This window comes from Rhinoraja longicauda, chromosome 11 (assembly GCF_053455715.1).
Source record: "Rhinoraja longicauda isolate Sanriku21f chromosome 11, sRhiLon1.1, whole genome shotgun sequence".
NCBI classification, from domain to species: Eukaryota; Metazoa; Chordata; class Chondrichthyes; order Rajiformes; family Arhynchobatidae; genus Rhinoraja; species Rhinoraja longicauda.
The window spans coordinates 56,502,769-56,529,484 of record NC_135963.1 but is presented as its reverse complement, the minus strand read 5'-3'; the positions used below and the strand labels follow the sequence as shown (position 1 = coordinate 56,529,484).

At 43.8% G+C, this 26,716-nt stretch overlaps 1 protein-coding gene across 5 annotated transcripts in view; it reads right to left on the bottom strand.

Moving 5' to 3' along the window:
• LOC144597955 (dynamin-2-like) overlaps positions 1–26,716 on the bottom strand; it is a 148,676-nt gene that overhangs the window by 39,017 nt on the left and 82,943 nt on the right. For 4 of the 5 annotated variants that reach the window (XM_078407797.1, XM_078407793.1, XM_078407795.1 and 1 more), the window contains one exon: positions 5,031–5,140. The exons of the other annotated variant lie outside the window; for it this stretch is intronic. In XM_078407797.1, coding sequence (XP_078263923.1) covers positions 5,031–5,140 — 110 coding nt within the window. The remainder of the gene's footprint in view (positions 1–5,030; positions 5,141–26,716) is intronic. 5 annotated transcript variants of the gene reach the window in all.

The window sequence follows — 26,716 nt, the reverse complement described above, 5'->3', positions numbered from 1 at the left end:
CTATTGTCTATTGTCTATTGAAGCCAACCCGGTCACAAGGAGAGCATGCAAACTCCACACAGATAGACCCAAGGTCAGGTTTGAACCCTGGTCTCTGGCGCTGTGAGGTAGCAGCTCTACCAGCTGTGCCGCCCTTTAATAGATTTCTTGTTTTCCCAGCTTCTAGCTTCTGCGTGTCAAACTAGTGATGTAAGGCCCAGTCTTGGATCACTTTTCACAAACTTCAGATAAACAATGAGAACTAAAACCATGGCATAGATAGGGTAGACAGTCAGAATCTTTTTTTCCCCCCAGGGTGGAAATGTCAAAGATTAGAGGGCACGGCTTTAAGGTGAGAGGGGTAAAGTTTAAAGGAAATGTGGGGGGGGGGCAAGTTTTTTTGACACAGAGTGTTGGGTGCCTGGAGGGGGATACGATAGTGGTGTTTAGGATACTTTTGGATATGCAGGGAATGAGGGGTGGGATATGGATCACATGCAGGCAGAGGAGATTACCTTAACTCTGACGCTGACACTGTGAGCCAAAGGGCCTGCTCCTGTGCTGTACTGTTCTATGTTCTCCTAAATAAAATGGGATGGTGCTGGGAGGCTCTAGATGCACAGGTAAATACTGCTGCTCATTCATTCCTCCATGAGGAGTGCTGCCTCACAACCTTCCAGGACAGAGTGGATGTGAAGAGGACATTTCCACTAGTGGGAGAGTCTAGGACTAGAGGTCATTGCCTTAGAAGTAAAGGATGTTCCTTTAGGAAGGAGATGAGGAGGAATGTCTCGGTGGCGCAGCGGTAGAGTTGCTGCCTTACAGCGAATACAGCGCCTGAGACTCAGGTTCGATCCTGACTACGGGCGTCGTCTGTACGGAGTTTGTACGTTCTCCCCGTGACCTGCGTGGGTTTTCTCCGAGATCTTCTGTTTCCTCCCACACTCCAAAGACGTACAGGTATGGAGGTTAATTGACTGGGTAAAATGTAAAAATTGTCCCTAGTGTGTGTAGGATAGTGTTAATGTGCGGGGATCGCTGGGCGGCCTGGACTCGGTGGGCCGAAGGGCATGTTTCCGCGCTGTATTTCTAAATCTAAATCTATATCTAAAAAATCTAGAGAGGGTGGTGAATCTATGGAATTTGCCACAGAAGGCTGTGGAGGCCTGGTCAATGGATATTTTTAAGGCAGAGATAGATTCTTGATTAGTACGATGTCAGGGGTTATGGGGAGAAGGCAGGCGAATGGGGTTAGGAGGGAGAGATAGATCAGCCATGATTGAATGGCGAAGCAGACTTAATGGGCCGAATGCCCTAATTTTGCTGCTATCCCCTATGACATTACTTATGACCTTCTCCAGCATAATCTTAAAAAATCAATGCAATGATGCGAACCCTTAACTGATCTACAATTAATCCATTCTATTAACATTGATACGCTGCTTTGGAGAAAAAAAATATTTTACACTTAGTTGCAGTAATAAAGATTTCTTATTGCATACTGTGATATATATGGAGTACTACATTTACCACCTCTGTGGAGCTGCTGCAAGTAAGAATTTCATTGTTCCATTCGGGACATCTATACACTAAAACTCATTTGTTTGTTTGTTTGTTCCTGAACTACAGCCAAAACGGTACACGATAGCGCGACAATTTTAGGCCCACCTTACTCACCGTCGTCCCTTTGGTGCTAATGGAAGAAGTTTCATTGAAATCGGTGTTATATTTTTTAAGTTATTCACATTTTAAAGTTTAAATCTATCTCCTAGGGAGGGGGGGGAGAGGGAGGAGGGGGATGGTGTGGGCGGGAGGGGGAGATGGAGGGGGAGATGGAGGGGGAGGGGGGAGAGGGAGGGGGCGAGAGGGGAGGCGGAGAGGGGGGGAGTGGGGAGAGGGGGGGGGGGAGGAGAGGGTGCTGCACCAATGCAGGAGAGGTTTGGACCCAACGGGTCCATTTGGTCTTGTATGACAATAAAACACTCTTAACTCCCATGAGCCTTCTGGCCCTAAAGTCTAACTTTACTGCCTACTATTTCCACAGATGGTTAACTTGAAATTCCATGCATTTTAAATTAATTACAGTGCATTGAAGGTAGTTCAGCATCAATTTTAATTCCAGATGCATGTTTAAGTCTTTATTTTGTGTTCCATAACATCTTTAAAAAGTTATTAAAGTTTGTCAAAATTCACCAGTAGACTGTGTTGAAAGGAACTGCAGATGCTGGCATATACACCGTAGACACAAAGTGCTGGAGTAACTCAGCGGGTCAGGCAGCATCTCTGGTGAAAAAGGATGGGTGACGTTTCGGGTCAGGACTGGAGATGGATGAGGTGTCTGAAGAAGGGTTCCAACTTTGAAATGTCACCCGTCCTTTTTCTCCAGAGATGCTGCCTGACCCGCTGAGTTACTCCAGCACTTTGTTACTCTATCTTCACCTACTGCTCAGGCTGTTTGGTGATATCACCGTTACTAGACGTCAGAAATGCCCCAAATCTCTTGCTCGAGAGAAAGAAGTGGTGGGAGAAATAAGATTCTTGTCAAGGCAAATTGCAAGTGTTTGTGCATGCATTTTTCAGTTTTCAGTTTTCAGCCATTGATTATGCTTTCAAAATATTGTAAATAGAACTTTTCTGTGCCATTAGACTCCCGATTAAGGGATGTATATTTAGTTTAGTTTAGTTTTAGAGATACAGCATGGAAACAGGCCCGGAGGCCCACAGAGTCCACGCTGACCAGCGATCACTCCTACACTAATTCTAGTCCGACACACCAGGGACAATTTACAGATGCCAAACATGCGTGTCTTTGGAATGGGGGAGGAAACCGGAGCACTCGAAGAAAACCCACACCGTCACAGGGAGAACGTACAAACTCCGCACAGGCAGCACCCGTAGTTGGGAACAAACCCAGGTCTCCAGCGCTGTGAGGCAGCAACTCTACCGCTGCACCACTGTTCCGCCCCATTTAAATTGGAGATGAGGAGAAATTTGCTCTCAGAGAGAATTATAACTTTTTGGAATTCTCAAGAGAATTGTGAAGGCAGAGACATTGAATCTAGAGAAGGCAGAGACTGATAGATATTTAGACTGCAAAGGAATCTGGGGAGAGATGGGAAACTGGTGCTGAGTCAAGTTTGGGGTTGAGGTTTAGGTTTACTATTGTCATGTGTACCGGGGTACAGGTAAAAGCTTTGTTTTGCATGCTATCCATTCAGATCAGATAATACTATACACAAACACACCAATGAACACAACACATTATGACCACTGACAAGTGAAGTGAATAACATTGATTATCTTGTTACAATGGCACCTGCCAATGGGTGGGATATATTAGGCAGCAAGTGAACAGTCAGTTCTTGACCGGTCAGGGTGCCCATGATGACTCCCTGTCCATCGTCAAAAGCGCCTACATTGGGCAAGCGAGCGTCGGAACTGGACCTTGGAGCAGTGGAAGAAGGTCGCCTGGTCCGATGAGTCCCGTTTTCTTTTAGATCACGTGGATGGCAGTGTACGTGTGCGCCGTTTACCTGGGGAAGTGTTGGCACCAGGATGCACTGTTGGAAAACGTTCTGCTGGGAAACCCTGGGCCCGGCCAATCATGTGGACGTCAACTTGACACGTGTCACCTACCTAAACATCGTTGCAGACCAGATACACCCCTTCATGGCAATGGTATTCCCCGATGGCAGTGGCCTCTTTCAGCAGGATAATGCGCCCTGCCACACTGCACACGTTGCTGGGGAATGGTTTGAGGAACATGATGAAGTGTTCACGGTGTTGCCCTGGCCTCCACATTCTCCAGATCTCAATCCGATTGAGCATCTGTGGGATGTGCTGGATCGACAAGTCCGATCCACGGCGGCTCCACCTCACAACTTACAGGACTTGAAGGATCTGCTGCTAATGTTTTGGTGCCAGATACCACAGAACACCTTCGGGGATCTAGTAGAGTCCATGCCTCGGTGGGTCGGCGCTGTTTTGGCGGCACACGGAGGACCAACAGCATATTAGGCAGGTGGTCATAATGTTTTGGTTCTTTAGTGTACAATCATGTGAAACCCAAGGACCATAGATAGAGCAAAGGGGAAGATACAGAGTGCAGAATAGACTGTAGTTCTCAGCATTGTAGCGCATTAGTTCCAGAGACAAAGTCCAATGTCCGCAATGGGGTTGAGGTGAATCGGACAGTGCCCTTGCTTATGGAAGGACCATTGAGAAGCCTGATAACAGAGGGGAAGAAGCTGTTCCTGAGTCTGGTGGTAAGTGGTTTGTGGCTTACACTTGCCCCTGTTTCATATTCATCGTGAGACTGCGGTTGCACTACAATTATGAGAAGCACTGATAGGGTAGACAGTCAGAACTTTTTTCCCAGGGTGTAAAAATCAAATACCAGAGGGCACAGCTTTAAGGTGAAAGGGGCAAAGTTTAAAGGAGATGTGCAGGACACGATTGTTTACACAGAGGGTGGTGGGTGCTGGGAATGTGCTGTCAGAGGTGGTGGTGGTGGAAGCAGGTACGAAAGTGGCTTTCAGATGGGCGCATGGATATGCAGGGAATGAAGGGATATGGGTCGCATGCAGGCACATTTGATGACTTTATGTTGGCATCATGTTTGGCACAGACATTTATAAATAATTTATAACATTTCTGTGTGGAGATGGTTTGGGCCACACAGTAGTAGAGTTGCTGCCTTACTGTGCCAGAAACCCAAGTTCGATCCTGACTACCGGTGCTATCTGTACAGAGTTTGCACCTTCTCTCTGTGACCACGTGGGCTTTCTCTGGGTGCTCCGGTTTCCTCCTACATTCCAAAGGCATGCGGGTTTGTAGGTTAATTGGTTTCTGTAAATTGGCGCCAGTGTGTAGGACAGAACTAGTGTACGTGTGATCGTTGGTCAGCACGGATTCAGTGGGCCGAATGGCCTGTTTCCGCACTGTATCTCAAAACTAATCTAAACTGAGACTATGAAACATATTTTGTTTGAGAACGTTTTTAAAAACAGGCATTTCTAGTCACAGCCGAATGTTATCTCTGGCATACTTACCTCTGTTCTGTATTAAAAAGTGCAAACGCATTTTTACTGGACATGAAACTCCTCTCCACATCTCGAATTTTCAAGTTATCTAACGGCAGCATATACTTGTTCTCTTTTTCCTACCAATAAAAATCAGGAAACAAACTTGTCAGCTCATATTGTATTAATCAAGAATAATAGCTATCATTTTAGTATAGGTATCACAAAATGCTGGAGTAACTCAGCAGGTCAGGCAGCATCTAAGATGCTGCCTGACCTGCTGAGTTACTCCAGCATTTTGTGATACCTTCGATTTGTACCAGCATCTGCAGTTATTTTCCAACACATCATTTTAGTATACATCTGTAAATGTACTTGGTAGAAAGCCAGCAGCAACCAGTTATGAATACTTGGGCCTAATATCTATTTATATATCACAGACCACACCTTGTACACTTTGTTCTCCATCCAAACTCAAGTGTGGCCTTCATAGGGTAGCTTGGTTGGAGTTTATTCCTTTGCATTTTGTCCAACAGTCTGCTCATTATCCACAATTGCATTATCTACAGGGAATGTTGCCGACTGGCCCATTCCACATTGCAGGAGTACGTGCTGAGGGACTCACTCAAGCTTGTTGCAGCCAACGCCAAGGTTCTGTGAAGGAGGACCACAGTAGTCTAGGGTCCATCCGAAAGACGTGTGGGTTTGGAGGTTAATTGGCCTTAGTGAATTGCCCCTCGTGTGTATGGGGGTTGATGAGAAAGTGGGAAAACATAAAACTAGTGTGAAAGGTGTAGAACCGGTGGGCCGAAGGGGCTGTTCCGATGCTATAATCACTCAACTAAAACTAAATGCGAGACATAACGTTCGACAGATGCAGGTTTACGGGAAAAAAGACACAAAGTGCTGGAGTAACTCAGCGGCTCAGGCAGAATCTCTGGAGAATATGGATAGGCGACATTTTGAGTTGGGACCCTTCTTGAGACTGATTGGAAGACTGAAGACTGAAGAAGGGTCCCAACAGACAATAGACAATAGATGCAGGAGAAGGCCATTCGGCCCTTCGAGCCAGCACCGCCATTCAATGTGATCATGGCTGATCATTCTCAATCAGTACCCCGTTCCTGCCTTCTCCCCATACCCCCTGACTCCGCTATCCTTAAGAGCTCTATCTAGCTCTCTCTTGAATGCATTCAGAGAATTGGCCTCCACTGCCTTCTGAGGCAGAGAATTCCACAGATTCACAACTCTCTGACTGAAAAAGTTTTTCCTCATCTCAGTTCTAAATGACCTACCCCTTATTCTTAAACTGTGGCCCCTTGTTCTGGACTGAAGGGCGGAACGGTAGCGCAGCGGTAGAGTTGCTGCTTTACAGCGAATGCAGCGCCTGGAGACTCAGGTTCGATCCTGACTACGGGTGCTGCACTGTAAGGAGTTTGTACGTCCTCCCCGTGACCTGCGTGGGTTTTCTCCGAGATCTTCGGTTTCCTCCCACACTCCAAAGACGTACAGGTATGTAGGTTAATTGGCTGGGTAAAATGTAAAAATTGTCCCTAGTGGGTGTAGGATAGTGTTAATGTACGGGGATCGCTGGGCTGCACGGACTTGGAGGGCCGAAAAGGCCTGTTTCCGGCTGTATATATATGATATGATGATGATGATGACTCCCCCAACATTGGGAACATGTTTCCTGCCTCTAACATGTCCAACCCCCTAATAAACTTATACGTTTCGATAAGATCTCCTCTCATTCTTCTAAATTCCAGTGTATACAAGCCTAGTCGCTCCAGTCTTTCAACATACGACAGTCCCGCCATTCCGGGAATTAACCTAGTAAACCTACGCTGCACGCCCTCAATAGCAAGAATATCCTTCCTCAAATTTGGAGACCAAAACTGCACACAGTACTCCAGGTGCGGTCTCACTAGGGCCCTGTACAACTGCAGAAGGACCTCTTTGCTCCTATACTCAACTCCTCTTGTTATGAAGGCCAACATTCCATTGGCTTTCTTCACTGCCTGCTGTACCTGCATGCTTCTTTTCAGTGACTGGTGCACGAGGACACCCAGATCTCGTTGTACCTTTTTCCTAACTTGACACCATTCAGATAATACTCTGGCTTCCTATTCTTACCACCAAAGTGGATAACCTCACACTTGTCCACATTAAACTGCATCTGCCATGCATCCGCCCACTCACACAACCTTTTGATTCTCAAAAGTAGAATATATTAAGATGCTTTAAAGTACCTTAAATGCACTTAGCTTCAACATGAAATCTCAGCAGGAGCTAGGCTTGTTCATTTCACATGGTTTTTTGTGTCTTGTTAAAGAATGTGTGGGGCCATTCAGTGCTTTTGAGTATTTGGCACTTCAGCATCCCTGGAGATAAGTGGTCTTCAAGAGGAACAGACAGCTGCCTCGATGTGGCCATGAAGCATAACCATGTAACTGAGAAACCATCATAGAAAGTATACTCAAAATCGTATAAATTCGTATAACGGACGTACCTTTAGAAAGGGGATTTCATTGCCACAGACAGCTGTGGAGGCCAAGTCAATTGATATTTTTAAGGCAGAGATTGACAAATTCTTGATTAGTAAGGGTGTCATAAATTATGAGAATTTTTGTTTTTACCAAGACCCAAAGAAAATAAAATTGGTCAATTTGCATCGTTGTTTCATATTCTTGCGTCAGAATATGAAGTGGCATCTCGGATGTTTGCAAATGATAAGCAACTGAGGCTGCTGCCTTAAAGTGCTAGAGACCCACTATGTATGTATAGTATATCAGATCTGTCTGGACAGCATGCTTTTCACTGTACCTCGGTACATGTGACAATAATAAACCTAAACCAAAACATATCCCACACAAAACAGCACCTGTAGCCAGGGTTGAAAGTGGGTCTCTTGCACTTCTACTCCCTAGCGTTTGAGGCCCTCTGAGGGGGCGCTGTGAACTGTTTATGTATGTGCTGTTATGTTTGTGTGCCATTGTATGTTTGTTCTTAGTACCTGAACTGATGTACAGCACTTTGGTCAACGTGGGTTGTTTTTAAATGTGCTATACAAATAAAATTGACTTGACTTGACTTTAAGGCAGCAGCTCAATCACTGCGCCTCGGTTGCTTATCATTTGTAAACATCCGAGATGCCACTTGATATTCTGACGCAGGAATATGAAACAACGATGGAAATTGACCAATTTTATTTTCTTTGAGTCTTGGTAAAAACAAAAAAAAAGAAATATGTTCAATAAATTTCTATGCTGACAGATTTAAAATTCAAAATCACAAACATTTCCAGCAACTGCTACATGTACAAAGCACGCAGATTCAAGATCTTCACAAAATCCTTTTTTTATGGTGCTGTGTAATTATGAAAACATAAAAGTGATATGATCAATAGACAATAGGTGCAGGAGGAGGCCATTCGGCCCTTCGAGCCAGCACCGCCATTCAATGTGATCATGGCTGATCATTCTCAACCAGTACCCCGTTCCTTCCTTCTCCCCATACCCCCTGACTCCGCTATCCTTAAGAGCTCTATCTAGCTCTCTCTTGAATGCGTTCAGAGAATTGGCCTCCACTGCCTTCTGAGGCAGAGAATTCCACAGATTCACAACTCTCTGACTGAAAAGGTTTTTCCTCATCTCAGTTCTAAATGGCCTACCCCTTATTCTTAAACTGTGGCCCCTTGTTCTGGACTCCCCCAACATTGGGAACATGTTTCCTGCCTCTAACATGTCCAACCCCTTAATAATCTTATACGTTTCGATAAGATCCCCTCTCATCCTTCTAAATTCCGTTACAGTTACAGACTTTTCTAGGAGCTCCTTTCTGTTTTAAACCAGGTATTAATCATTAAAACAGTGTTCGGCTGTTTCGAATGTCATTATAGACAAAAAATGCTGGAGTAACTCAGCGGGACAGGAGCTAACGTCTTTTTATGAAGCTGTCACAGATAATTCAGTGCTTCACCGTCTATTTCTATTTCATGTTATGATATATAAAACTTTTTTAAAATCTGAGTGTAAGGATTCTTTGTTAGGATCCATTGACTATAACATACACCGTTCTGGTACAGTGGAGGTTTGTAGGCAACTGGGTTTACACCACTGGGTTTTGAAATGGCCAAAGTTGTATCAATGTATGAATTTCTATTTTATGAATGACAATACAAAGTAGCATTTTATCTGGAGGCACAAGGAACTGCAGATGCTGGTACACCAAACAAAAAAGACACAAAGTGCTGGAGTAACTCCTTGACCTATATCAACCTTTTACCTGCCAGGCTTTGCCCTGCCCTTCCTCTCTTCCGGCTTTCTTCCCCCACCCCCACAATCAGTCTGAGGACGGGTCCCGACTCGAAACGTCACCTATCCATGTTCTCCAGAGATGCTGCCTGACCCGCTGAGTTACTCCAGCACTCTGTGAAACGTCACCTATCCATGTTCTCCAGAGATGCTGCCTGACCCGCTGAGTTACTCCAGCACTCTGTGAAACGTCACCTATCCATGTTCTCCAGAGATGCTGCCTGACCCGCTGAGTTACTCCAGCACTCTGTGAAACGTCACCTATCCATGTTCTCCACAGATGCTGCCTGACCCGCTGAGTTACTCCAGCACTCTGTGAAACGTCACCTATCCATGTTCTCCAGAGATGCTGCCTGACCCGCTGAGTTACCCCAGCCTGGCATCTACATGCTCTGCTGGCCCACGTGAAAGAGAAACAAAGGAGTTAGCCCCAATCATCTGGGCTACGTTCATCTCTCCTTCAGCATTACCAAAATTGCCTCCAGTGTTTCCGACCTTACAAGGGTGGCAGCATTTCAAAATTTCAGAAAAACAGCTCTTCATATTCCATTTGGGTAGCTTACAACTCAATGGTATGAACACTGAATTCTCCAATGTTAAGACGCCTCTTCCTCCCACCCCCCCCCCCCCCCCGCCTCCTCCCCATCCTATTTCTCCCACTACGCACCCCACTTCATCCCCCCTGCCTTCCACCTAGATCCCTCCCTCTGACTTTACATTTCACTCCTCTTCTCGCCTTATCTGATACTCTTTTGTCTTTTAATCACTAGCATTTGTCCACCCATTTGCCCATTGAACCTCCCCCCCCAACCTGTATCCTATCACTCGCCAGGCTTTGTCTTACCACCTCTTTTCCAGCTTTCTCCCCCCACGACAATCAGTCTGAAACAGGGTCCCAATCTGAAATATCGCCTATCTATTCCCTCCACAAAAGATGCCGCCTGAGTTACTACAGCACTTCGTGTTTTACTCAAGATTTCAAGATCCCAGCATCTGCAGTTCCTTGTGTATCAGAAATAGTTCCCAGGCTTTAAATCATTTTGAGATATACTAAGAAAAAGACACACAAAGTGATGGATGAACTCATCATGTCAGGCAGCATCTCTGGATAAAATGAACAGGCCTCTCCTATGAATGTGAAAGTGTTTCTTTGCACCGTTATATTTTACCTTTCCTACAGGAGCAGCGTAGTGGCACAACGGTAGAAACGCTGCTTTACAGTGACAGAAACCCGGATTCCATCCTGACTACAGGTGCTGTCCGTGCGGAGTTTGTACGTTCTCCATGACCACATGGGCTTTCTCCGGGTGCTCCAGTTTCCTCCCATGTCCCAAAGACGTGCAGGTTTATAGCTTAATTGGCTTCCATAAACTGTCCCAAGTGTATAGAATAGAACGTGTGCACGGGTGATCTTTGGTCCGCATGGACCTGGTCGGTTGAAGGGCCTATTGCCATGCGGTCTAGGCTTAAGCTCGGGGTGACCGCACTTTTGCGGTTGCAGCTCCTAGACTGTGGAACAGCATCCCTCTCCCCATCAGAACTGCCCCCTCCATCGACTCCTTTAAGTCCAGGCTCAAAACCTATTTCTACTCCCTAGCGTTTGAGGCCCTCTGAGGGGGCGCTGTGAACTGTTTATGTATGTGCTGTTATGTTTGTGTGCCATTGTATGTTCGCTCTTAGTACCTGAACTGATGTACAGCACTTTGGTCAACGTGGGTTGTTTTTTAATGTGCTATACAAATAAAATTGACTTGACTTGACTTGAGTATCTCTAAACTAAACCAAACTATATCGTCACTATCTCCAAATGCTGCAGATAGACACAAAGTGCTGGGGTAACTCAGCTGGTCAGGCAGCATCCTTGGAGAAAAAGGATGGGTGACATTTCGGGAAGGAACCCTTCCTCAGACAAGTTCCTTACCTTAATAACCTAGCGCCACAGTGTTCCCTTAAGAGGCTTGCTGCATTTTCAGGAGGCAGGCATGGACCTTCTCATGAATATGGAAGGTTACCACACCCTTAGGCCAGAACGAGTGAAGTCACAACCCATGGAAGACTGGAAATAGACAATGTCAAGCATGGCTTGTTGTAAAAAGGGATAGAGATGACTAAAGCCTCCAGCCAAGCTGAGAAATGACAACAAGGGAGCTAATTCATGCAGCTCCAATATTGCTGCTGAGCTGATGGTAGTGACAGTGCTTACTTTTGTTCTCCACAATGTGTAGGAGTTCACTGTATTAGTCATGAGGGACTCACAGAAAGCTGCTTTGGAGAATCATGCTAAGCTCCAATTTCACAAATGGTGAAAGTTCAAGTCAATTCTGACTGATCTATTTGACACTGGACATTTTTTAAAAATTGAACTATGCCGAAGTATAACATCAAGTTATAGAGCTATACAGCACTGAAACAATCCCTTCGGTCCAATTCGTCTATAGCGACGTAGTTGCCTAACCGAGGTAGTCCCACTTAGAGTCATACAGCAGGGAAACAGGCCCTTCGACCCAACTTGTCCATGCCAACCAAGGTGCTCTATCCCTGTCAGTCCCATTTGATGGAATTTGGCCCATATCCCTCAAAGCCTTTCCTATCCATGTAGTTGTCATTGCCTCAACTATCTTCTCTGTCCATAGACCATATTCTATCACCCTCAAATTAAAAGTTGCCCCTCCGGTTCCTATTACATCTTTTCCCTGGACCACCATCAATTTTAATACTTTACTTTTGATTCTCCTTTATTTAATTTCCTACAGCAGCTTCTAAAAGTCCCACTCTATGCCCCCCTGACATCAGTCTGAAGAAGGGTCTCGACCCAAAACGTCACCCATTCCTTCTCTCCCGAGATGCTGCCTGACCTCCTGAGTTACTCCAACATTTTGTGAATAAATACCTTCGATTTGTACCAGCATCTGCAGTTATTTTCTTATACCACTCTATCAAATGCTATCTTGATGTCAGGATGCTACTAATGGGGACCAAACACAAAGAATGATAGGAAATCAAATCAGTGACATAGAGCTGTTTAGACCACTGTGCCAAAACCTGCTGCCTTTCTGGAATTCCACACTGGAAACCATCTTGGTGACCACACCGACCTTCTTCACACTTTTGTAACTGGCAAGTTCAGTTTTTTAGTTTAGTTTCGGGATACTACTGCAGAATTCTACTGCAGAAACAGGCCCTTCGGCCCATCGAGTCCGCCCCGACCAGCGATTGCCCCTTCCACCAGCACTATTCTACACACTAAGGACAATTTACAGAAGCCAATTAACCTACAAACCTGTGTGTCTTTGGAATGTGGAAGGAAACCAAGCATCCGGAGAAAAACCACACAGTTACAAGGAGAACGTACAAACTCCATACAGACAGCACCCGTAGTCAGAATTGAACCTGGGATTTTGGCACTGTAAGGCAGCAACTCTACCGTTCCCAATCAATACCCCGTGCCTGCCTTCTCCCCATATCCCTTGATTCCACTAGCCCCTAGAGCTCTATCTAACTCTCTCTTAAAACCATCCAGTGATTTGGCTTCCACTGCCCGCTGTGGCAGAGAATTCCACAAATTCACAACTCTTTGGGTGAAAAAGTTTCTTCTCACCTCATTTTTTAATGGCCTCCCCTTTATTCTCAGACTGTGGCCCCTGGTTCTGGACTCGCCCAACATTGGGAACATTTTTCCTGCATCTAGCTTGTCCAGCCCTTTTATAATTTTATATGTTTCTATAAGACCCCCCTCATCCTTCTAAACTCCAGTGAATACAAGCCTAGTCTTTTCAATCTTTCCTCATATGTCAGTCCCGCCATCCCAGGGATCAATCTCGTGAACCTACGCTGCACTGCCTCAATTACAAGGATGTCCTTCTTCAAATTAGGAGACCAAATCTGTACACAACATCTGCGGTTGTAAGGGAAAGTACCTGAGGTGGGAAGGGATGAGCAGTTTGGGTGGGATTGGATGACCCCCCTGCTACAATCAGTCTGAAAAAAGATCCCAACCTGAAACATTGCCCGTCCACGTCTTGCACAGATGCTGATTGACCCGCTGAGTTACTCCCAGCACTTGGTGTTTTCCTCCATTTAGAGTGCCTTCCTGAAATATATCCTTTAAAGCAACCATTTTTTTGTTGTTGTTTTGGCTTTGTTCTCTTCTGGTTTCAATGGGGCCCTGGGCAATTTTCTATTATGGTGGTTCCCCAGCCCCCATCATTTGTTCCCTCTCAATTCCTCCATTTCATTCAATGCAAAATTCAACGTAGTGAATGAAAAATAGGAAGTAAAAATAGAAAAATGTGAATCCTGCATCAGACAGTATTTGGGGTGAGCGAAACAGAGTGAATGTTTCTGATTGAAAATCTTTCATCAGGAAGGTCTGATGAAAGGTTAATGACCTGAAATATGAACTCAAATTCCCTTTCCACTAGTCCTCCCCTTCTTCACTTGGTTTGACATTTAATCATCCGCTCCCAGAACACTTTTCCTGGTCTTTTCTGGCATCACATTTCTCTTATCTAAGAACTGCACATTTCCATCATCATCCTGCTATGTTGAAATGCCATTGAACCAAAATCATGATGGGGGAGTCATAACCCTAAAAACCCAAAGGGTTTGGATTAGGTGAGAAATGAAAATATTTTAAAGTTTTAATCTGAATTCAAGAGATAGAGCTCTTAAGGATAGCGGAGTCAGGGGGTACGGGGAGAAGGCAGGAACGGGGTACTGATTGAGAATGATCAGCCACGATCACATGGAATGGTGGTGCTGGCTCGAAGGGCCGAATGGCCTACTCCTGCACCTATTGTCTATTGTCTTGGGGATTTTTAAAGCAGAGATTGATAAACTCTTAATTAGTAAGGGTGTCAAAGGTAAGGGGGAGAAGGCAGGAGAATGGGGTTGAGAGGGAAAAATAGATCTGCCATGATTGAATGGCGGGGCAGACTCAATGGGCTATTTGGCCTAATTCTGCTCCTGTGTCTTATGGCTTGAACCTACAATGTACTGATTGAAATGAAAGTGGCCAATGCCAACATGGACTTTGAGGAATCCAGCACCCTCAAAGTGAATCTGTTTATCAACATCCCCTTCCAACCTAACGTGCTTCACTCTCTGTGAATGGAACATCAGAACACGACATCTCCGACTCCCATCTCTACTCTCACTCATTCCCGCAATCTTCGTTCATCCCCAATATACTGCACCCATGCTGAGTCCACATCCAGTCTATAGTGAATACGAGTACATATTTTGTAACTTCCTGATCATAAGAATAGTTTATTGCCCTCTGATATCAGGCTTCCGAATGGTCCTTTCGTGAGCTAGGGTACGTATGGTTCAATTCTTCTCTACCCCATTGTGGACATTGGTCTTTGGCTCTGGAACTGATGCGCTACAATGCTGAGAACTATACTCTGCACTCTGATATCTTTCACTTTGCTCCACCTATTATACTTGAGTTTGACTTGATTCTATTATACTATACTATAACTATATTATTATGTATAGTAATATCCGATTTGATTCGATAGCATGCAATGCAAATCTTTTCACCTAGGTACACGTGACAATAATAAACCTAAACCTAATTGATCAATGCACTTGACCTGAATTTCCAAGGTTGAAAAATTACTTAGATAAGTGCATTGTGTAAAGTATTCCTTCAAAAGATACTGTGATATAAATTCAACATTTAAATTGTATCACAGTCTTACAAATTCCTCAAGTACTTTTCTTTGTTTTTCTGGCACAAACACAACATTGTGCTTTCTTTCATACATTCAAGTTAGTTGGCGATACCAATCTAATGATAGGAGCACACTTCCCTGATATGAATCAATGTTATATAACATTCTATTACAATTTTCATCAATGTGAAGTAAAAAACATATTCCTGTTTCCTTTCTTCCTCTAAACCCAAAGCTATTTTGGTTTAGGAAATAAAACTGCAGATGCTGGTTTAAATCAAAGGTAGACACAAAATGCTGGAGTAACTCAGCTGGTCAGCCAGCATCTCGGGAGAGAAGGAACAGGTGACGTTTTGGGCCGAGACCCTTCTTCAGACTGATGTCAAGGGAGGGGGCGGGACAAAGAAAGGATGTAGACGGAGCAGGAAGACTAGTGGGAGAACTGGGAAGGGGGAGGGGATAGAGAGGGAAAACAAGGGCTATCTGAAGTTAGAGAAGTCAATGTTCATACCGCTGCTGTGTAATCTGCCCAAGCGAAATATGAGGTGCCGTTCCTCCAATTTGTGCTGGAGCTCACTCTAACAATGGAGGAGGCCCAGGACAGAAAGGTCAGATTGGGAATGGGAGGGGGAGTTGAAGTGCTGAGCCACGGGAAGATCAGCTTGGTTGAGACGGACTGAGTGGAAGTGTTCAGCGAAACGATCGCCGAGCCTGCGCTTGATCTCGCCGATGTGGAGAAGTTAACATCTGGAACAGCGGATACAATAGATGAGGTTGGAGGAGGTGCAGGTGAACCTCTGCCTCACCTGGAAAGACTGTTTGGGTCCTTGGATGGAGTCGAGGGGGGAGGTAAAGGGACAGGTGTTGCATCTCGTGCGGTTGCAGGGGAAAGTGCCCGGGGAGGGGGTGGTTTGGGTGGGAAGGAACGATTGGACCAGGGAGTTATGGAGGGAACAGTCTCTGCGGAAAGCAGAAAGGGGTGGAGGAAGGTGTGGCCAGTAGTGGGATCCCGTTGGAGGTGGCGGAAATGTTGGAGGATAATTTGTTGTATGCGACGGCTGATGGGGTGGAAGGTGAGGACAAAGGGGATTCTGTCCTTGTTACGAATAGGGGGAGGAGGAGCATGAACGGAGCTGCGGGATATAGAGGAGACCCAGTGAGAGCCTCATCTATAATGGAAGAGGGGAACCCCCGTTTCTTAAAGAATGAAGACATCTCCTTAGTTTTTATTTTAGCAATTTTAGTTTAGTTTAATTTACTTTAGGGATACAGCGCGGAAACAGGCCCTTCGGCCCACCGAGACTGCACCAATCGGCGATCCCCGCACATTAACACCATCCTACACACACTCGGGGCAATTTATATTTGTACCACCCTAATTAACCTACAAACCTGTACGTCTTTGGCGTGTGGGAGGCAACCAAAGATCTCTGAGAAAACCCACGCAGTCACAGGGAGAACGTACAAACTCCGTACAGACAGCAACACTAGTCAGGATCGAACCCGGGGCTCTGGCGCTGTTTAGGGGGCCACAGTTTAAGAATAAGGGGTAGACCATTTAGAACGAAGATGAGGAAAAACTTTTTCAGTCAGAGAGTTGTAAATCTGTGGAATTCTCTGCCTCAGAAGGCAGTGGAGGCCAATTCTCTGAATGCATTCAAGAGAGAGCTAGATAGAGCTCTTAAGGATAGCGGAGTCAGGGGGTACGGGGAGAAGGCAGGAACGGGGTACTGATTGAGAATGATCAGCCATGATCACATTGAATGGCGGTGCTGGGTCGAAGGGCCGAATGGCCTCCTCCTGCACCTATTGTCTATTGTCTATTGTAAGGCAGTAACTCTACTGCTGCGCCATCATGCCGCCCCAAATCTATTGCTAAATGGCGGGAATGGAAGTTCCACACTCTGATCAGAACAAATAAGCTTTGCACCTACATTTCCCAAAACAGTGACAATCTGCGGCCGGTATGCATCTTTGTCTGTTGTTACCTCTCCAAGACATCAATCACTGACCACAGGCCTATTTCTGATCATCATTTCCTTCATCACGTAGTTCACTGCCTTCCTCCAATCCTACCAATACCTTAAATCTTTCTTAGAGTGAGCCCTCTTAAGTTTAGTCATTCAATGGGGCAGCACAGTGACCAAGCATATTAACACTATCTGACACACAGACTAGGGACGATTTACATTTTTATGCAAAGCCAATTAACCTACAAACCAATACGTCTTTGGAGTGTGGGAAGAAACCGAAGATCTCAGAGAAAACCCACGCTGTCACGGGGAGAACGTACAAACTCTGTACAGACAGCACCTTTAGTCGGGATTGAATCAGGGTCTCCGGTGCTACAAGGCAGTGACTCTACCACCATGCTGCCCTAATTCTGCTCCTTTAACTTATGAGCTTATCATCACCTAACACACAGCAATTCATCTCCGAACACTTACTTCCTCTGGACTGGAGTTCTCCATTCTCCTTGCTGATTGTTCCTCCATAAATACAGACTCGTGCAAAAGCTAGGTGCCTGTGTTTTGTTCTGCACGTGATACATTCTACCCAAACTAGAAACTCTCTGCTGGTTATCTATACTGCAACTGTTTGCTTAAAATCAATGCACATGCTTACCGTTGCAACATTAGAACAGCGCAGGAACCCATAATGCTGGTGCCAAACATGATGCCTCGCTAAACTGATCTCATCAGCCTGCACATATCTCTCTATTCCCTGCATTTCCATGCGCCTCTTAAACGCCACCATCGTATCTGCCTCCACCACCATCCCTGACAATGAATTCCAGGCCCCTTCTATACTCTGTGTAAATACACATCTACATGAAACTTTCCCCCTCTCACCTTATAGCTATGCACTCCAGTGTTGATCATTTCCACCCTGGGAGAAAGGTTCTGACTGTCTACCCTATCTATGCCTCCCATTATTTTATACACTTCCATCAAGTTGCCCCTCAACCTCTGACATTCCGGAAAAAACAATCCAAGTCTATCCGTGTAGCTGAAACCGTCTAATCCAGACAGCATGCTGGTCAAGTCTCCTCGGCACCCTCTCCAAAACATCCACATCTTTCCTGTAATGGAGCGACCGGAACTGCACGCAATATTACAAATGCGGCCAAAGTCCGACAGGGCTGCATCTCCAGCCTTGCACTCATTTCTGAATTAGATTTTGTGATCATTTAGCCTTATTTTACCCCAACATTCATCAACCTGTCATCATTCATGGCATCCTTCATAAAGCCTGAGGCCTTTTGTTCCTCTTTAAAACAGATTCTTAAATTCTCGCTCTTCCTAAATGAGGTCAAGCACCTTGCTCAGAATAGCACCAATTTTACTTTTGAGAAGTGCATAGATGTAGTGTTCAGTGTGTATGCTATGGTGCAATTTAATTTTACTTGACCATATGAGAGCTTTAATACCAATGTAAATTTGATGGTATTACATTCTTGCTTGCAGTATATAATCAGAGATTAGTTTAAATGAAGAAGTAGGCCATGTGGCTCTTAAAATCTGCAAAACTCTGGGAAATCTAGTTAATTCCCCCTTCTCCATGCCTTTCTCAATCTCCTCTGATCTTATTAAACTTTATATATTCACCCAATTCCTTTCCTAAAGCTACTATTAAATCTATGTCCATCGCACTATTAGCCAATCCTTAAGACCCTCTTGGGTAATAAAGTTTGCCCTCTGTGACCTTGGTTCTTTTACCAATCACCTTTAATGTGCACTCTCTGATTGCTGTTCCAGGTGTGGACTCCTGTACATCGGTGAGACCGAGTGCAGGCTCGGCGATCGTTTCGCTGAACACCTCCGCTCAGTCTGCCTAAACCTACCTGATCTCTCGGTTGCTCAAAATTTTAACTCCCCCTCCCATTCCCACATTGCCCATTTTGTCCTGGGCCTCCTCCACTGTCAGAGTGAGGCTCAACACAAATTGGAGGAACAGCACCTCATATTTTGCTTGGGCAGCTTACACCCCAGCGGTATGAACATTGATTTCTCTAACTTCAAGTAACCCTTGCTTTCCTTCTCTATCCATCCCTCCCCCATCCTAGTTCTCCCACCAGTCTGACTGTCCTCCTGATTAAATTTGATCTTTGTATGCTTCGTTGTCAACTTCCCTGAACTAACAATGATCTATTCTACATTTCCCTTGACCTTCGTCCCCTTTCACACCTTACCCTTCCATATCTCTGTATCTTCCTCTCCCCTGACTCTCAGTCTGAAGAAGGGTCTCGACCCGAAACGCCACCCATTCCTTCTCTCCAGAGATGCTGCCTGTCCCGCTGTCTATCTTCTGATTGTTGTTTTTCCAGCCACTGAAATAAATCTCCCTTCATTTAACATGATGACTGTTGTCTTGAGAACCTAAAAATGCTTCAAATGTTGCAGCTGGTTAGAACTTCAGCCACAAAACAATGGGTTAAGCATCAATCAGTTAGAAAAGTGCTTTAAAAATAACCTGGTGTGGTAGCGGCAGCAATGAAATGCTAAAATGGATCTTGGGCAATCAACCAATATAAACAAAACACACACCAGCATGTTAAAATTGAATGATTGCTCCTGATATTTTGCTATGGTGTAATTTATCCAACTTCCAGTCAAACAATCCTACATCGTCAAAATAAAAAAGGCATCTGATTAAAAACAGGGCCAGCTTATGGGATGGAATACGTTTATTACATACTACTTACAATGTGTTTGCATCTAAATTCTTAATGATGTATATCAGTTATTTAATGTCAATGTACTTTCAATTGATTTTACATTGACAGAATGGTGGAGGCCTGGAATACATTGCCAGGGATGGTGGGAGGAGGCAGATACAAAAGTGGCGTTCAAGAAGCTTTTGGATAGGCATGTGGAAGTGCAAGGAATGGAAGGATATGGATCATGTACAGGCAGATGGGATCAGTTCAACTTGGCATTATGTTCAGCACAAACATTGTGGGCCGAATGGCCCATTCTTGTGCTGTGCTGTTTGTTCCATGTTCTATGTACTTATTTAAGCCACAGGCCCAGATTTTCCATAGTATTTAGGTTAATTATGTGTGCCAAGATAATTTGTTTTGCATGCTACCCAGTAAAAATCAGACAATACTATACTTAAATATAATCAAGCCAAACAATAAGTAGAGCAAAGGGGAAGATACAGAGTGCAGCATATAGTTCTGAACATTGTAGTGCATCAGTTCCATAGACAAAGTCCAATGTCCATAATGGAACAGAGTACCCTAGCTTATGGAAGGACCATTCAGAAGCCTGACAATGGAGGGGAAGAAGCTGTGTTACAATGGATTTGTTATTTTGTAACAAGAAATGAGTGCCGATGATCAGTAATTTTTTAGCATAAATTATAGGTAGTGCAAGTTTTGTGTGCTGGTTTATAAAACTGTACTGAATTTAGGTTTTTGCGACAAAGACAAATAATTTGCTCAAATTATTACCATTGTGAGTTTTCATTAATTGTAACTGTTTTGGGGGTTTCAAAGGGTTTTTAAAGTAGAGGGATTTTATTTTTGGCACAAGATGAACCAAGACCACATTTTAATTTTCTAAGGAACTTTGTTATATTCAATGCAACTGGAAAATAACATCTTCCTCTCTCTGATGTGGTCTGAAGAAGGGTCCTGACCCGAAATGTCACCCATCCTCTTTCTCCAGAGCTGCTGCCTGACCTGCTGAGTTACTCCAACTTTTTGTGTCTATCTTTGGGAAATAGCAATGAGTGGTTTGTAATTTACAATATGCTAATTTATCAACCATGTTAATAAAACTGAGTTCATAATGTTAAATATTTTAAATACAAAAGATATCATATTTTCAACTACTTGTTAAAAAATGTTACTTTGGAAAACAAATGCAAATTTGAACATAATTTACACCTTTTGCTGACTACACCAAAGTGAAAATCCTATTTTATATTAACCACTTATGAAACCTTAATTTTTGCACAAAAACCATCCTTATCTATGCCAAGACTCCAAGAAGATAGACACAAAATGCTGGAGTAACTCAGCAGGATAAGCAACATCTCTGGAGATAAAAGATGGGTGACGTTTCGTGTTGAGATATTTCTTCAGACCGAAGAAGGGTCTCGACCCAAAACGTCACCCATTCCTTCTCTCCAGTGATGCTGCCTGCCCCGCTGAGTTACTCCAGCATTTTGTGTCAATTTTCGGTGTAAACCAGCATCTGCAGTCCCTCCCTACACATAGAAACATAGAAAATAGGTGCAGGAGTAGGCCATTCGGCCCTTCGAGCCTGCACCGCCATTCAATATGATCATGGCTGATCATCCAGCTCAGTATCCCGTACCTGCCTTCTCTCGATACCCCCTGATCCCTTTAGCCACAAGGGCCACATCTAACTCCCTCTTAAATATAGCCAATGAACTGGCCTCAACTACCTTCTGTGGCAGAGAATTCCACAGATTCACCACTCTGTGTGAAAAAAAACTTTCTCATCTCGGTCCTAAAAGACTTCCCCCTTATCCTTAAACTGTGACCCCTTGTTCTGGACTTCCCCAACATCGGGAACAATCTTCCTGCATCTAGCCTGTCCAACCCCTTAAGAATTTTGTACGTTTCTATAAGATCCCCCCTCAATCTTCTAAATTCCAGCGAGTACAAGCCGAGTCTATCCAGTCTTTCTTCATATGAAAGTCCTGCCATCCCAGGAATCAATCTGGTAGACGATCTGTCTCCCAGAATCACACTCCCAGACGATCTGTGTTAACATCATCAATATCAACTCAGGATCACAATACAGAAACATTTCTGTATCAGACTAAGAAGAAAGTTAAGAAACTATATATGTGACGACCACACGTTTCTTATAGAATTATTTTCCAATTGAGAAACGACTCTGCTAAGTAAAGATATGAAATACTGAATTTAGTTTTGTTTATTGTTGTAGCGAGGTACAGTGAAAAACATTTATTGGGTGCTAACCTGGCAGAGAAATCTTGAGCCGTTGTTGCAACCAACTTATAGGGAAAGTTTCAATCTTATCAGGGTGGGGTTCATGAAATCATAAGGGACATTTTTTTACACCTCATTGTCATAGAGGATAGGATTGGACTATAGGATAGGATTGGAGAAAAAACTGGACATGATTACAATTGAGTCGTCCGCAGTGTTCAGATACATGATAAAGGGAATAATGTCTAGTCAAGATAAAGTCCAGTAGTGTCCGATTAAAGATAGTCTGAAGGGCTCGAATGAAGTAGATAGCAGCTCAGGACTGCTCTCCAGTTGTTGATAGAACGGTTTAGAAACTGTCCCTGAATCTGGAGGTGTGCGTTTTTTTTACACTTCTGTACCATTTGACTGATGGAAGAGGGGAGAAAAAGGGAATGACCGGGGTGAGACTGGTCCTTGATTATGCTGGTGGCCTTTCAGAGGCAGCGTGAGGTGTAAATGGAGTCAATGGAAGGGAGGTTGGTTTGTGTGATGGTCTGGGCTGCGTCCACAATTCTCTGCAATTTCTTGCAGTCTTTGTGCAGCGTTATGTAAATCATGGTCCCCTCTTAACTAACATTTTACTTTCAGTTATCCCACCAACTTTATCTCGACAGACTTCTGATTTTGTCCTCATATAACAGACGGTTGGCTTAAGTAGCAGAAAAGCAACAAGACATGCTACTGGTACAATAACTGATTCCAGTCAAAGCTTTTAGTAGAAACCGTCAGACTGATAGAAAATAATAAGGTTGGTCAAATTTAGGTTGTTTTCACTAGAGTGTCAGACACTGAGAGGAGCTCTGACAGGAGTATATATAAAATTATGAGGCTGATAAACGGCATCATCATCAGGGTCTTTAACCTCAGGGTGAAAATATCAAATACTAGGGTACATCGGTTTAAGGTGAGAAGGGGTACGTTTAAGGGAGACGTGCAGGACATGTTTTTTTACACATCAAGTGGTGGGTGTCTTGAATGCGCTTCCAGGGATGGTGGTGGAAGCACTTACGAGAACGGTGCTTAAGATGCGAGGGAATAGAGGAATATGGACCGTATGCAGGCTGATGGAATTAGTGTGGATTGGCATCATAGTTGGCACAGATGTCATGGGTTTAGATTTAGATTTTTTAGATTTAGATATACAGCGCGGAAACAGGCCCTTCGGCCCACCGGGTCCGCGCCGCCCAGCGATCCCCCGCACATTAACACTATCCTAAACCCTAGGGACAATTTTTACATTTGCCCAGCCAATTAACCTACAAACCTGTACGTCTTTGGAGTGTGGGAGGAAACTGAAGATCTCGGAAAAAAACCCACGCAGGTCACGGGGAGAACGTACAAACTCCGTACAGACGGCGCCCGTAGTCAGGATCGAACCTGAGTCTCCGGCGCTGCATTTGCTGTAAGGCAGCAACTCTACCGCTGCGCCACCGTGCCGCCATTGAAGGGTGTCAGAGGTTATGGGGAGAAAGCAAGAGAATGGGGCTGAGGAAAAGATAGATCAGCCATGATTGAATGGCGGAGATGACTTGATGGGCCAAATGGCCTAATTCTGCTCCTATCACTTTTGAACCTATGAAGGGCCTGTTCCTGTCTTGTACAGTTCTGTGCTTTAAGGAAATGAAAAAGTGATACACTATCTCACATTACAGTATGTACACACAACAATCCTATCCTATATGACAATGAGGTGTAAAAAAATGTCCTTTATGATTTCATGAACCCCACCCTGATAAGATTGAAACTTTCCCTTTAAGTTGGTTGCAACAACGCCTCAAGATTTTACTAAGGGATTATAAAATGAATTATCAGGCATAGGGGGTATTCTTATCACTAACTACCAAGATCATACCCGGTGTCAATACATTACAGGTAGGCGCGTGGATATGGATTGCAGGCAGGTAGAGGAGCTTAGTTTAACTTGGTATCATGTTCGTCACAGGTATTGTGGGCTGAAGGGCCTGTTCCTGGGCCGTACTATTCTATGTGTAGGAAGGAACTGCAGATGCTGGTTTAAACCGAAGATAGACACAAAAAGCTGGAGTAACTCAGCGGGTCAGGCAGCCTCTCCGGAGAAAAGGAGTAGATGACGTTTTGGGTCGAGACGCTTCTTCAGATGGGTCTCAACCCGAAAAGTCACCTTTTCCTTTTGCTGTCTGACCCGCTGAGTTACTCCATCTTTTAGCATCTATTTTCTGTACTTATACTATGTTCTGGGTGTTAATATCAGGTTGTTAGGTGTTTGCAGGAGTGCAAGTTTGGCAGGTGCCAGTGCGCAAATTATTTTTGCAAAGAAATACATACAAACCGGGTACTGTAATCGAAATGATCAAAGGAGTTGCTGGGATGGTAGGTAAGAAGATGGAAATATTACACTGAAGCATCAGAAAGTATTCTTCCTAGATATGAGAACAATGTTTGTTGTAGGAAGCTGCATTGTTGTTTTAGTTGTTTTGTCTGAAGAAGGGTCTCGACCCGAAACGTCACCCATTCCTTCTCTCCCGAGATGCTGCCTGACCTGCTGAGTTACTCCAGCATTTTGTGAATAAATACCTTTGTTGTTTTAGTTAGTCTATGCAATACTTGTCCTATGAATACTCGAATGCAAACATGAATGTAGACAAATTCATCCCCTTTCGTTTCAAGGACAGAGAGTGGAATCTTTCCAAGGCTTCAATGGAATAGTTTTCAGAGGCAGAGTAGATGAGATATGCAATATTAAAACGCATTTATTACGATATTAACATGCATTCAGTACAAGTACAAGGGAAGAACTCCGAGGTGAGGCATCTAAAGTTTGAAACTGATATCCTTTAGTTTTGAGAATAATGTAAATAACTTTCCTGCATTACAAGCTCTACTTTCACTTTAAGCACTCAAAATTGAATCCAATAAGTCGGAAGAGACACAAGAAACTGCAGATGCTGGAATCTCGAGCAAAACACATAGTGCTGGAGGAACTCAGTGGCCCAGACGGCATCTGGACAGGTGACATATTGAGTCGGGATCCTTCTTTAGACTGATTAGAAAACATGTGTAAGAAGGAACTGCAGATGCTGGTTTACACCGAAGATAGACACAAAATGCTGGAGTAACTCAGTGGGACAGGCAGCTTCTCTGGCGAGAGGGAATGGTTGACGTTTTGGGTCGAGTCTGAAGAGGGTCTCGACCCGAAATGTCGCTGTATTACTCCAGCATTTTGCGTCTATGATTAGAAAACACATTATTCAGTTACTTTGAATTGTTTATTGTTGGTTGGAGCTTGCTGTGTGTATCTTGGCTGCTATTTTCTACATTAACACGTTGAGTACACCTGAACAGTACTTCATCGACTGCTAAGTGTTTTGGGATACCCAATAAGCTACAGAAACTGCTAGCCAACTTTCTTTGTACCCACACCAATGTGCATCTTCACCAAACCAAGTGCGAGATTGAATGAAAATGAAACTGAAAATATTTCTCTTTTAGAAGTGAATCAAACGAATTACAGTGAGATTAGGTTGCTCCAAGTTATAACTGCGCCTATTAAATTTGGATCAGCAAAAAGGTAAATTCAGCAATAAAAATATACAAGCATGCACTGTACTCTAACGAATGTAGTACAAACGTTTCTCGTACCTAATATATCTTAATTACATTTCTAAATGGCGGATCAGAACCATTTTAAACCTGATCTTTTGTGATGAAATGTTAAACATTCAATAATTTCCATTTTTATGTTGCTCCCCTAAATGTGCAGATGTATTAAATTCAAGACCAAAGCTCTCTGCGAAAGTGTGATGTGTGACTTCATTTCTTTTCAACATCTGTTTCATGCAACTAATTTCCAGCTCTACACTCTGGAGTTAATGAGTGTCTGAAAGCACGTTACTGTTGGGGGATTTTTTTTTTTAAACGAACAAGTTCACATATATTGCTTGCAAGATATGGTTCTATGTATACATTCAGTTTTGATTTAAAGCAGTGTTTTCACTCTCTCTTCACATAGTGTATTTTATTACTGAAGCATATCATTAAAAATCCAATGCTGACTTTGGCAACCAGAATCCACAATGCAAGAATGTCTTACTTGAAGCAGCTGGGAAATATACACGGGCTTACTCCACAACTTTATATTCATCCTAGTCTAAACAGTGTTGTAACTTTAAGTTGCTTTAAAGACTGTAAAGCTGCAGCAAGTAAGAATTTCATTGTTCCAGTTCATATCCTGTGCATATTACAAGGGAGGTTTGTTTTGTTTAAGGATAGGTGCGAACACTACTGAGAAGGACACTTATTAACGTATAGACACTGAAAATGCCTGAAGAGTTTTTGCACATTTTGCTTTGTATATGATTTTTATTCTGAATAAATTTATTTTGGGGGAAATAGACTATCCTGTGCAAGTGACAGATAAATACTCTTGAAATCTTAAACTCGCCCCATCTAAATAAATTCAACACAGCGTTTTATCATGCTTTTGTACTTGATGCATTTAAGTGTGGAAATCATACAGAAATTGTGGAGGAGGCGAACGCAAGATCGAAAGATCTTGGTTCTTTAGAGATCAGCTAACAATTCAGCCAGCGAGACAGCCAGCCAAAATAGCTAACAGGAAATAGGAAGGCCACATGTGGAACTAATTACTCATGTGTAGGCCATGACAAAGAACATTTCTCCAGACTTTTCATGAGTTTTACTTTCAGGAAGGAGCTATAATTACTGTTCATGTCTAGGGCATGATTCTTGCACAGACAGTTCCAGTGTTTG